This window comes from Bos taurus, chromosome 8 (assembly GCF_002263795.3).
Source record: "Bos taurus isolate L1 Dominette 01449 registration number 42190680 breed Hereford chromosome 8, ARS-UCD2.0, whole genome shotgun sequence".
NCBI classification, from domain to species: Eukaryota; Metazoa; Chordata; class Mammalia; order Artiodactyla; family Bovidae; genus Bos; species Bos taurus.
This window is the reverse complement of record NC_037335.1, coordinates 23022762-23036236: the sequence shown is the minus strand read 5'-3', so window position 1 is coordinate 23036236 and position 13475 is coordinate 23022762. Positions and strand designations below refer to the sequence as shown.

The window sequence follows — 13475 nt, the reverse complement described above, 5'->3', positions numbered from 1 at the left end:
GGGGAAGATGAGGCTGCTGCTGGGCTGGCTGGGACGGCGTCTGGTGGAACCTTGAGGTAGGTTCTCTGATGCCATGCTTTCTAGCAAGGCCATTAAACAGGGAACATGATAGTTTTCATTTTCTAGTCATTTCTGTGCACTTTTACTTCCTTTTTTGATTTTCATTTATGTATTCACAGTATGATCGAAGAAAATGTCACCAATCTAAACTATTAATTTTTCCTACTTCCTGATAACTTCAAATGTACCCATCTAAATGGATATTTATCAATCAAATGAGAAAGGTCTTTGTCTGAAGTCAGAATTAATGGACATTTGTAATTATATACATTATTGCTCTTTGTCTCTCATGCATAAATGTTGCTCTCCTCTTATCCGTGAACACATCAGGAGCCCTGATATTAGGCCCCTTTTTCCCCTCTTACTTTACATGGGAATAGAGGCTCCCTCAGCTCTGTGGTTTCCGTATTTATTTAGGCATTTACCAGATCACTCTGTCAATTAAGTTCTTCAAAACAAATGCTGAGTTTTCTTGAGTGTTTGATTTAGAGAAGAGGCTGATTATTATGACTCCATGAACTCCTCCCCTGTTTCTGTTCCTTCTGGAACCCATTCCTGCAAGTCCATTTGGTTGTGCTTCAGGGAACCTGAGGTCAGGACTGTTACAGATATCATCATTTTTTCCCACCATTTTCTTACTGGAGACTTGTTGTCCTCCACAGACTGGGCCAATACCCCCACCAGAATCCTGGTTCTTAGAGAACATTGGAGAGGAGACTCTCAATCCAGGATAATTGTATTTTCCCAGCAGCACCTCACTCACAAGGGAGAGATCACATGGAGCCACCCCTTGTCCTCTAGAGTGACAGAGTCCCTTCCTCCCCTTCTGGACTTCCTTTTTGAGGAGAGGCTCACCACATCCTGTGGACTCGAAAATCTCCTTTCTGTGGAGGGCTTATTTGTTGGGAGAATAAATCATCTTCCTAAACCCCCGTCCTCTCTCCTGCAGTGTTTGTGTGAAGAACCCTAGTTCTCAGTGGTGACCTCCTCTTCTCCTGACCCATGTCCCCAGATGTCCAAAGTGTCAGCAGTGCTCAGATACTGAGAGCAAAGATGTATTTGTGCAAGTTGGTAGAGGAATTTCCAACTGCAATTATTTTGCTTTTAGTAGACAAATATTATCTGCTTTGCCAAGTATAGTTTTATTATTCAATCCTTTTACTTAAACTGTTCAAGACTTGTTCTGCTCAGCGTTTCTGAGATGGAAGAAGGAGATTCAGTGATGGTGTAGTCTCTCACTGGAAGCTTATGTCACAGAATCTAGTGAGTTACAGTTGTTCATTCAGGCAGTTGATTCCACTGGGCATCTCTGTTCCTCTGTTTCTTTCTCCCTCTGAGAATTTAGGATTGTGAGAGCCAGGTACTCGTTCAGGGAGAAATAGCCTTCTTTCCTTTACTTGAGTGTAATTTTTTACTTAAAGTTTCTACATTCTTTTAGTGACTTGTTGGTCAGGATTTGTCTTGCTGCTTCTGCTCTGGTTCTAATTCACGTTGAGGTAAGAACAATAAAGCAAAGAAAGGCAGAGGGGCTGTAGCTCTATCATTTCAAAACTTTAATTTTTGTTGTTGTTGTTATTTCCCTTTGACACTTCCCTGGAAAGTAAAAGTCCACAGTTGTTTTGTGGGCAAAGAGAAAACTAATGTATTCTGAATGTCTGAAAGAAGGGAAGTGGTTTCCCCTGATGGAATGACTCATTCTGAGTTAGCAAATTCAATACAGCACAGCTGGGGACGAGGCTGTGGCAGAGGGGAAGCATGAGGCCAGTACGAACAACACGGAGCTTGGGGCATGGCTGCTTCCGACAGAAGCTCAAGGAAGGCCCAATCCTGGGTCAGTTGACTGCCCTTTGCTTTGGAAGATCAGCTATCTCAGTTTCCTTTCAATTAATCCATGTAGGATTAGTTTCAGGAGAGAAGGAAGAAGTCAAACCCACCACCTAACAAGAGGTGAACAGTTAGATTGCCAATTGCTAGAACACGAATCCTCTTTGGCAGTGTCTTGGAGCCCAACCTTCCTGAGCATCTGCCTAGGTAACAAATCCGCCCAGGCAATGAGAAGATGCTTTGAGAAAAGCTAAAAGAAAGTGGAATTAAATGATTCCAAAAGACCCTGATCTTAATCAGGGAAATAGTAATTATGATATTAAAATAATCACTGAATTTTATTGCTTGCTACTAATGGACTAGCCACTTTCCAAGTTCTTTACAATTTTAACTGAATCCTCTCATTAACTCTTAGGTCACACGTACTTAGAATCCTGGAGAACAATATAAATCTGGACAAATGAACTATTCCAATAGCAGCAAAGATTCAAGGGCAAACCTTGGGGGCTTTGATTTGTCTGAAGGATCCCATTAAAAAATAAAAGGAAGGGTGAAAATCAGCATGACGTTAAGGAACCAATGAAGTAAGTGAGGAGGAGAATGAGATGACAAAGACCCCTTCAGTTCAGTTTAGTTCAGTTCAGTTCATTCGCTCAGTCGTGTCCGACTCTTTGTGACCCCATGAATCACAGCACGCCAGGCCTCCCTGTCCATCACCAACTCCCGGAGTTCACTCAAACTCAGGTCCATCAAGTCGCTGATGCCATCCAGCCATCTCATCCTCTGTCGTCCCCTTCTCCTCCTGTCCCCAATCCCTCCCAGCATCAGAGTCTTTTCCAATGAGTCAACTCTTCGCATGAGGTGCCCAGAGTACTGGAGTTTCAGCTTTAGCATCATTCCTTCCAAAGAAATTCCAGGGCTGATCTCCTTCAGAATGGACTGGTTGGATCTCCTTGCAGTCCAAGGGACTCTCAAGAGTCTTCTCCAACACCACAGTTCAAAAGCATCAATTCTTCAGTGCTCAGCTTTCTTCACAGTCCAACTTTCACATCCATACAGGACCACTGGAAAAACCATAGCCTTGACTAGACAGACCTTTGTTGGCAAAGTAATGTCTCTGCTTTTCAATATGCTATCCATTTCAAATGCCACTATCTATTGTTTTGTAGGGCCACAGGATGTGGTCTAAAGTCAGCAGAACTAAGATTTAATTTAAATAGCGAAATCACTATTAAGCAGTTAGAAGGGAATAGATTGTTCTGCCAGTTTAAAAATAAAGCAGGTGTTTGCTCATTGGCTAGTGGTTAGGATCCAGCACTTTCACTGCTGTGACCTGATTTCAGTCCCTGGATCCCTGGTTGGGGAAGTCCAATCACACAAGCCACGCAGAAGGAAGTCTAAGCTTTTATGAGTGGTTTCTTCAATGAAATATAGTGAAATAACTTTATTATCCCTATGAGAAGTGAGCCCTCTTTTCTATATATTTTAAACTCTTGACCTTTCTTGTGAGTTTAAGTACAAAGAAAAAGCATCCAACAGTTTCTCGCCACATGAGCTCTGACGTTGCTCCTTCAGGATGACAATGAAAACATCTTTCCTCAGCAGGTTCTGCAGAATGAAGTCACTACTCACTGCAGTCCTGACCTCCAACACACCCTGATAGGAGTTCAGGATGGAGATCAGGAACGAGGCACTCTGTGCTCTGGGAAAACTGACACAGCAGGTCAGCAGAGAGTTAGATAATTTCCAGAGGAAATTTATGAACCCAATTTTGCACCTTCTCATGGGTAGAAAAGCTCTAAAATCCTTCAGAGAGACATCTGTTCCTCCTGATTCTCAGCCACATTCTCCCAAGATGTGAGCTTATCTGCACGTCATCCCTTCACCACAATCACATGCATACTGACCTCCCCAACATCCGTGGAGCAGTCCCTTAGAGCAGAAGAGAGGCTGACCTCCAGCCTGTAGTCCTCAGCAAGTCCTCCTGAAAAAATGAACTCCCACAGCCTGCTGTTCTCATTCTAAAGGAGGATACCTGCATTGCTCACCTCCAGTCCAGCTGGGTCATCCTGGTGTCGAGTCCAGTGAAGAACCTCTGCTCCTTGTTTTCCAGCTTCTGCTCAGGACGTGGCTGTTGAGGAGGCCTGTTTGTGACAAAAGGGAAAAACATATGTGCTTCCTAGACAGAAGCAGTGAAGATTTTTCTCCTTAGCAGGGAGAGACTGGCTTGAATTGTGAAGTAAGCCTCAATGCCTTATGTAGTTATCTTTTTTTTAATTTCTAGATCAACTTATTAAATATCATTAAGTAATAGTATAGAATTGACATTGAAAAGTTATTTAGAAAATAATTTGTTAATAAAATTATACTTTTACCAGTAATAAAGGAATGTTTTTTACTTGTTTTAGGACCCTAATCCTCAAGAAGCTTTCTACAGCTCTCAATGTACTTTAAATGTCCTCCGAGGAGCTCCCCTGGTGGCTCAGTGGTAAGGAATCTGCCTGCCAAGGCAGGTGACACATAGGACTACACGTGGTCTAGAGGCTGTGAAGCCCGTGCACCACAGCCATTGAGCCTGTGCCTAGACCCCGGGACCGCCAGGACTGAAGCCCGAGTGCCCTAGAGCCGAAGCTCCTCAATGAGAGAAGCTACAGCAGAGAAGCCTATGCACCACCACTAGAGGGAAGCCCAGCTTTGGGCAAAAGTTCATGCAGCTATGAAGACCCAGTACAGTGAAAAATGAATAAATAAATTAAATTATATAAAAATTGCCCCTCTGACTTTACATGTAGCTATATGTGCTATGTGTCCCAACTGGGAAGAAGAGAAAGATGATTGATCTATCAATGTCCTCCTTCAAAATTGCCTACATTAAATACACGAATTTCCACAAAGATCTTTGTTACACTGAGAAATTGCGATCTCCCAGTCTGCACATTACTGACATATGTCCTGGGGGGATGGCTCTGTCCCACTGGTAATGAATGTTCTAAAGGCCTGCCTGTGACTCTTTTATTCAAGCTCGTTTGACTTTGTCTCTCAAAGATGCAAAGACATTATGGAGGAATTTAAGAACTTTGTGGACTGCATTGTCCCCAGGTACATCTTGCTCTGCTCTGAGATCCCTTGCTGGGTCCTAAGGAGGAAACGTGTCTGGAGCTGTGACAGGAGTGGCCGTCTTGCCCCAGTGCAGCTCATCTGTGTGGTTCCATGTCCTGAGGACCTGCCGCTTTCCAGGGAACACTTTATACTTCTCTGTTCTCCTTGAGAGTTCTCAAACTGCGCTGACTTTCAACTCCAAGTTTGCTGCGCTTTGGGCTTTTTGAGCAAGTGAGACTCCTGACCCAGGCAAGCTCCTCCTAGTGCAATCAGCACGTGGAAGAGCCAGGTGGAGGCACAGAGGAGCACCTGGAGTCTCCACCATTGTTCACTGTGGTGCGGGGTTCCCTCTATTTACTGTGTTTCTCTTTGAGGCGGGGCAGTCTGGACCTGCAGTGCTTGGCAGGCAGAGCAGGTGATCTCATAGGGGAGTGCCTGACAAATCTAGAAGTTTCACTCAGGTTCTGCTTTCAGTTGGTGGCTTTGCAGTCTTAAAGGAAAATGACAACCAGAAACCATAATGGAGAATGAAACAGCTATATGAATGAAGAGGACACCTTCATGCAGAGTGAATGAGGAGAACATGCTGGGGATTCCTACACTGGGAGGAAGTGAATGATTGTGGTTTTTGAGTGTAAAGGTAAGATATTCACCTGACCTCTCACCAACTGACCACCATCTCTTCAAGCATCTCTACCACTTTCCAGGGAAACAACTTCGACAACCAACAATAGGCAGAAAGCTGTTCCCAAGCCCTCATCATATCCTGAAGCATGGATTTTTTGGATCATTGCTTTTAGGTTACTTTTCTTTTGAAAAAATCTGAGTTACAAAACGTATTGGAGTAGTTATGTTCACTTCAAGGTCTTCAGAGCAACAAAAAACATAGGTAGAGCTTGTGATTTTTTACTTCTAACATCCAAATCCTAAAGAAGGGACAAGGATTTACAAAATGCATTTTTTTAAATAAGCAGCCATTCAGGCTTGGTGTTTTAGGGAAAAAACAAAGTAAGATTTTTACAGTAAGAATTTAATGAGTGAAAAAAAATCACAAATTAACTAAATACAAAATATACATTTTCCCATAAATACACACACATAATATTATATCAACAAGATCATTTAAATATTTATAAATAGATAAATAAATACTAAAATAGATAAATAATGGTCCAGGTAGTGAATAAGTAGATAGATCAGCTTCAGCATCTGTAACGACCAAGTGCCTATAGAGTCATAATGTCACTTAATATTCCAGGAAATATTCGACAAATTGAATCAATTCAGGCCATGATGACAGCAGAAATGAGAGTCTTCCACATGGCAGCACAGGAGGAAGTGTGGTCTGTTAGTCCGTGAGAATCATTTCCGTGTTGAACCAGGTGTGTGTCAGTCCTTTCTCCTGAATCTCTCCTGCAAGTTTGTTGAGGAAGAGAAGGCTCTCATGACTTCTGCTCTAACAACCTCCCAGGCACAAGGTCTGTGTCTCTTCTCTTGCAGATAGAGAGTGAGTCTGTGGAAGTATTTCCTCACAGCCAGGCTGGAGTCCTCGTTGAGCAGGGGAGCCCCTCGCAGCCCCTCCTCCTGCCTCAGACAGGCTTGCAGGTCAGTGAGCTGCTGATCTAGTGCAGTGCGGAGCTTGTCCAGGAGGCTCTCGTCCCACGTGGCATCAGAGCCCTCTGTGCTGAAGAGCTGGAAGGTGTGCTGGGTCACCTCGTGGAGCACAGAGATGGCCTGAGCCTTCTGCAACTGGCTGCCATGCAGCGCCTCCTGGGGGAATGCGAAGTCATTTCTGTCCTGCAGGCAGGAGGAAGGGGAGACCCTCCTCAGTTGTTGCAGGAGCATCAGGACCCTCCTGTTGGCCAGGCTGTGGGTGTGAGGCAGGTGGCAACCCAGAGAGCAGATGGCATTGCAGCTGAGCAGCAGCAGGGCCAGGAGGAAGGACCAGGCTGGGGCCATCGGGGGTCTTGCAGATGCTTCTGGCCTGGGGCGGTGTGTGACTCTGTGAACTTGCTCTTTGTTCTCTGAAGACCTTTCTTCAGGCCTGTGTCTTAAGTAGGAGCCCATGGTTTCCATTTTCTCAAAGTTCCCTCTTGCTTTCTACTTTTGTTTTTGCTTTTCATTTTACACTCTCCAAATGGGTTAAGGCAGCATTTCTCAATCATTTTTTTTTTCATGTTGCTCTTCTTTCTTCTGACCACAGAGCCTTTTTAGATATATTTTAGGTGCCCTGATTGTGAAATTTTGATAGCACAGATATACTGGTTATGTTTTTATGTACTCTATGGATAGCTTTTCTCTGTGCATAGAAAAAGGAAGTGTAAACATTACTTTTGTATTCAATGTAGAGTTGAGAATCACATAAAATTTTAAGCTATAACTTAAATGTGAAAGCTACCGATTTTTTAAAATTTATTATTTTATTGAGGATAATTGCTTTACAGAATTTTGTTGTGTCCTATCAAACCTCAACATTAATCAGTCATAGGTATACATATATCCCCTCCCTTTGAAACTCCCTCCCTTCTTCCTCCCCATCCCACCCCTCTAGGTTGATACAGAGCCCCTGTTTGAGTTTCCTGAGCCATTCAGCAAATTCCTCTTGTCTATCTAATTTACATATGGTAATGTAGGTTTCCATGTTACTCTCTCCATACATCTCACCCTGTCCCCTCTCCCCATGTCCATCAGTTTATTCTCTATGTCTGTTTCTCCATTCAGTTCAGTTCAGTTGCTCAGTCATGTTTGACTCTTAGTGACCCCATGAATTGCAACATGCAAGGCCTCCATGTCCATAACCAACTCCTGGAGTTCATCCAAACTCTTGTCCATCGAGTTGGTGATGCCATCCAGCCATCTCATCCTCTGTCATCCCCTTTTTCTCCTGCCTCCAATCCCTCCCAGGATCAGAGTCTTTTTCAATGAGACAACTCTTCACATGAGGTGGCCAAAGTATTAGAGTTTCAGCTTTAGCATCAGTCCTTCCAAAGAACACTCGGGACTGATCTCCTTTAGTATGGACTGGTTGGATCTCCTTGCAGTCCAAGGGACTCTCAAGAGTCTTCTCCAACACCACAGCTCAAAAGCATCAATTCTTCAATGCTCAGCTTTCTTCACAGTCCAACTTTCACATCCATACAGGACCACTGGAAAAACCATAGCCTTGACTAGATGGACCTTTGTTGGCAAAGTAATGTCTCTGCTTTTGAATATGCTATCTAGGTTGGTCATTACTTTCCTTCCAAGAGTAAGCATCTTTTAATTTCATGGCTGCAATCCCCATCTGCAGTGATTTTGGAGCCCAAAAAATAAAGTCTGACACTGTTTCCACTGTTTCCCCATCTATTTCCCATCAAGTGATGGGACCAGATGACATGATCTTCGTTTTCTGAATGTTGAGCTTTAAGCCAACTTTTTCACTCTCCTCTTTCACTTTCATCAAGAGGCTCTTTAGTTCCTCTTCACTTTCTGCCATAAGGGTGGTGTCATCTGCATATCTGAGGTTATTGATATCTCTCCCTGCAATCTTGATTCCAGCTTGTGCTTCTTCCAGCCCAGCGTTTCTCATGATATACTCTGCATATAAGTTAAATAAACAGGGTGACAATATACAGCCTTGACAGACTCCTTTTCCTATTTGTAACCAGTCTGTTGTTCCATGTCCAGTTCTAACTGTTGCTTCCTGACCTGCATACAGATTTCTCAAGAGGCAGATCAGGTGGTCTAGTATTCCCATCTCTTTCAGAATTTCCCACAGTTTATTGTGATCCACACAGTCAGAGGCTTTGGCATAGTCAGTAAAGCAGAAATAGATGTTTTTCTGGAACTCTATTGCTTTCCCCATGATCCAGCGGATGTTGGCAATTTGATCTCTGGTTCCTCTGCCTTTTCTAAAACCAGCTTGAACATCAGGAAGTTCATGGTTCACATATTGCTGAATCCTGGTTTGGAGAATTTTGAGCATTACTTTACTAGCCTGTGACATGAGTGCAATTGTGCGGTAGTTTGCGCTTTCGTTGGCATTGCCTTTCTTTGGGATTGGAATGAAATCTGAGCTTTTCCAGTCCGGTGGCCACTGCTGAGTTTTCCAAATGTGCTGGCATATTGAGTGCAGCACTTTCACAGCATCATCTTTCAGGATTTGAAAGAGCTCAACTGGAATTTCATCACCTCCACTACCTTTGTTCGTAGTGATGCTTTCCAAGGCCCACTTGACTTCACATTCCAGGATGTCTGGCTCTAGGTCAGTGATGACACCATCGTGATTATTCGGGTCGTGAAGATCTTTTTTGTACAGTTCTTCTGTGTATTCTTGCCACCTCTTCTTAATATCTTCTGCTTCTGTTAGGTCCATACCATTTCTGTCCTTTACTGAGCCCATCTTTGCATGAAATGTTCCTTTGGTATCTCTAATTTTCTTGAAGAGATCTCTAGTCTTTCCCATTCTGTTGTTTTCCTCTATTTCTTTGCATTGATCACTGAGGAAGGCTTTCTTATCTCTTCTTGCTATTCTTTGGAACTCTGCATTCAGATGCTTATATCTTTCCTTTTCTCCTTTGCTTTTTGCTTCTCTTGTTTTCATAGCTATTTGTAAGGCCTCCCCAGACAGCCATTTTGCTTTTTTGCATTTCTTTTCCATGGGGATGGTCTTGATCCCTGTCTCCTGTACAATGTCACGAACCTCGTTCCATAGTTACGAACTCATAGGAGTGCTTTTTAGAGATATGAAACCCAGAAATCAGAATTCTCTTCAGCATGCAGCAAAGGAAAGTTCTCACACTGAAAACACTATGAAACCACTGAAGTTGAAAGAAAATACCTTTGTCAGGGGCCAGCACCTTTCCAGGGCTGCCCTCCAGTCGCTGGCTCAGGGCGGCTGTCCTGTCTCCTCCCTGAGGGCAGCCACTCCGTGATTCTCACTGTCCTGATGATTTCTACGAGGAGCGCTTGATGCCTCTTGTGTGATATGGACTCAGTGAATCCAAACCGTAAGCCTGTGAAAACTACTCTTAACTGTCCCCATATTAAAGATGAGGAAACTAACCTGTTGTGTTTGTGAGATTTTTCAGGGTCACACTGTTGGTAAATAGCAGAGCTGGGATTCAGAGGTTTTGGAATTTCTAGAACTCTCCTTTCACTTGGGCTCTCTTCCTGTGGCTTCCACCCTTAATACACCATGCAGCTAGAAGAAACCAGCACAGAACAGAGCTCCTGTGTTGGAGGCAGTGAAGGTATTGTGTAAGGGAGTGAATTGCTCAGTAAGGCAGTACTGAGGACAAGGTGGGAGGCAGAGTAATAGGAGTCAGGAGCAGCCAGTCCACACCGTATGTCATCAGCTTTCCTGCAGGAGGTGACTGCTTCCCTCAGATATGTCTATCAACCATTCTGTAATGAGTGGGTATAGATTAGTTATGCCTATGACATCAAAATTAATCATTTTCTACAATTTTATAATCTCCTTTCTACCTGTTTTCTTTTTGGCACCTTCGACTGCTTATAGGATCTTAGTTCCCCACCAAGGCTCCTTGGAGGGAAAACTCACAGTCCTAGAAACTGCGCCACCAGAAAGCTTGAAGAATTCCACCTTTTGACAGACATTTGTTAGAAAGTGATAGAACTGTACCACAGTGTAAAATGAACAATTACTGTTTTGAGATAGGTATATATAGACAAAATAAGTATTTAGATTTTCAAAATTAAAAAACCTCAAGAAGTTTACCTTGATAAATATTTAATAAATAAAACAAATTACAATTTTAATCAAAGAGAAAGGGGAATATATTTTCTATATTTTAATGCAATGTAAGCATATACATCTTTTATACGAAAATATAAAATATTGAGATAAAATAATACATTAAATAAATAAAATATAAATAAATAACATCAAAGTAGTCATTGCTTATAGACTGATTCCCTTGCAGCTGAGTACTTGTATATCTACTTGCATACGAATACTGTATTACTATGATTTGACCTAACTAATTCAATAAGGTTGGTGGCTAAAGCAGAACCAGAGTCTTCCAAAATGACTACACTTGAGTGTGCAAGGATGATGTGGCATCTTAGTCAGTGAGTCATGTCAAGGTGAGTTAAGGTCTCCATCCATCATTCTTAACCTTTCTTGCAAGCTGGTTGATGAAGACAAGGATCTCATGATTTCTAGTCTGACGATTTCCCAGGCACAGTCGCTGTATTCCTTCTCTTTCAGGTAGACATGGATTCCGTGGAAGTACCTCTTCACGGCCAGTGTGGGGCCCATCCTTCCCAGGGCAGAGTCTTCCTCTCCCATCACCTGCCCCAGGCAGGCGTCCAGGTCGTCCAGCTGCTGATGGAGTCCAGTGCGGAGCTGTTCCAGGAGGGTGGTGTCCCAGGCAGCAGAGGAGCGCTCTGTGTGGAAGAGGTTGAAGGTCTGCTGGAGCATCTCGTGGAGCACAGAGATGGCCTGGGGCTCCTGGAGCTGGCCGCCCTCCACCATTTCCTGGGGGAAAGCGAAGTCTTTTCTGTCCTGCAGACAGAAGCGAGGGGAGAGTCTCCTCATTTGGTCCAGGAGCCTGAGGTTCTGCCTGCCAACCAGCACGTGGTTCTGAGACAGGTCACAGCCCAGGGATCCTCCCGAGCCGTAGCTGACCAGCACCAGGGCCATCAGTAGAGAGAGCACGAAGGCCATGGGGAAGATGAGGCTGCCGCTGGGCTGGCTGAGGCAGCGTCTGATGGAACCTTGAGGTAGGTTCTCTGATGCCACTCTTTATAAGCAAGGCCATTAAATAGGGAACATGGTAATTTTCATTTTCTAGTCATTTCTATACACTTTTACTTCCTTTTTTGATTTTCATTTATTTATTCTGAATATGGTCAAAGAAATTGTCATCAGTCTAAACTCTTAATTTTATCTATTTCCCAATAACTTCAAACGTACCCATCTAAATGGATATTTATCATCAAATGAGAAGGTCTTCGTGTTATGTTAGAATTGAAGTACATTTATAATTACACACATATTGCTCCCTGTCTCTCATGCATAAATGTTCCTCTCCTCTTGTCCAGGAACACATTTGTAGCCCTCATCTTAGGCTCCATTTCCCCCTCTCACTTTACCTAGGAAGCCAGGCTCCCTCAGCCCTATGGTTTCTGTATTTATTTAGGGATTTACCAGATCACTGTGGCAGTTGAGCTCTTTGAAACAAGATGGGTTTTCTTTAGAGTTTGATTTTGAGAAGAGGCTGATTATTATCAGTCCATGAGTTTACCCCACGGTTTTCTTCCTTCTAGAACACGTTCCTGCAGGTCCATGTGGCTGTGTTTTAGGGAACCACAAATCAGGGCCATTACAGACATCACCCTTTCTTTCCACCATTTTCTTGCTGGAGACCTGTCGTCCTCCACAGACTGGGCCAATACCCCCGCCAGAATCCTGGTTCTACTTAGGGAACATGGGTGAGGACTCTCTACATCCAGGATAATTGTATTTTCCAGCAGCACCTCACTCCCAAGGGAGAGATCACATGGAGCCACCCCCTGTCCTCTGGAGTGACAGAGTCCCTTTCTCACCTGCTGGACTCCCTCCCTGCGGACAGGCTCACCACAACCTGTGGCCTTAAATTCTCCTTCTATGGAGGGCTTGTTTATTTTTTGGGAAAATAAATTGTCTTCCTGAACCCCATCTCTCCCCTGGAGTGTTTCTGTGAAGGACCCTAGTTCTCAGTGGTGACCTCCTCTTCTCCTGATCCGTTTCCCCAGATATCCAAAATATCAGCAGTGCTCAGATGCTGAGAGCAAAAGTGTGTTTGTGTAAGTTGGTGAAGGAATTTCCAACTGCAGTCATTTTGCTTTTAGTAGATAAATAATATCTGCTTTGCCAAGTATAGTTTTTATTATTCAACTCTTTTACTTAAACTGTTCAACACTTGTTCTGCTCAGAGTTTCTGAGCTGGAGGAAGGAGATTCAGTGCTGGTGTTGTCTCTCGTTGGAAGCGTATGTCACCGAATCCAGTGAGTTACAGTTGTTTGTTCAGGCAGTTGATTCCCCCTGGCATCTCTGTTCCTCTGTCTCTGTCTCCTCTGAGAAAGCAGGGCAGTGAGACCCAGTCTATTAGATCAGGAGAAATAGCCTTCTTTCCTTGAGTGTAATTTTTAATTTAAACTTTTTATATTCACTTAGTGACTTATTGGACAAGATTCGTCTCATTGCTCCTTCTCTGGTTGTAATTCAGGATGAGGTGAGAACAAGAAAGGGAAGTAAAGAAAGCCTGAGGAGCTGCATCACTTTCAAGAGGTTAGATTTTTTTGCTTCTCTTTGCAATTTTACTAGAAAGTAAAATTCCACAGTTGTTTTGTGGGCAACTAGAAAACAAGGGTAAGTCTCAATGTCATGAATATGAAAGAAAGGAAGTGGCTTTCCCTGACACAGTGATGTACTCTGAGTTAGCAAACTTCAGTGCAGCATAGCTGGGGCCTAGGCTGAGGCAGAGGGGAAGGATCAGGTCAATATG

At 43.4% G+C, this 13475-nt stretch overlaps 2 protein-coding genes across 2 annotated transcripts; both read right to left on the bottom strand.

Moving 5' to 3' along the window:
* Nucleotides 1-6372: 6372 nt before the first annotated feature.
* LOC132345931 (interferon alpha-H-like) lies at nt 6373-6942 on the bottom strand. Its single transcript, XM_059889373.1, has one exon. It carries the CDS (start codon nt 6940-6942, stop codon nt 6373-6375), a length of 570 nt encoding a protein of 189 aa, XP_059745356.1.
* A 3951-nt stretch (nt 6943-10893) lies between these two features.
* On the bottom strand, nt 10894-11653 carry LOC618859 (interferon omega-1). The gene has a single exon (XM_059889372.1). It carries the CDS (start codon nt 11651-11653, stop codon nt 11066-11068), a length of 588 nt encoding a protein of 195 aa, XP_059745355.1. The 3' UTR covers nt 10894-11065.
* Nucleotides 11654-13475: the final 1822 nt, after the last annotated feature.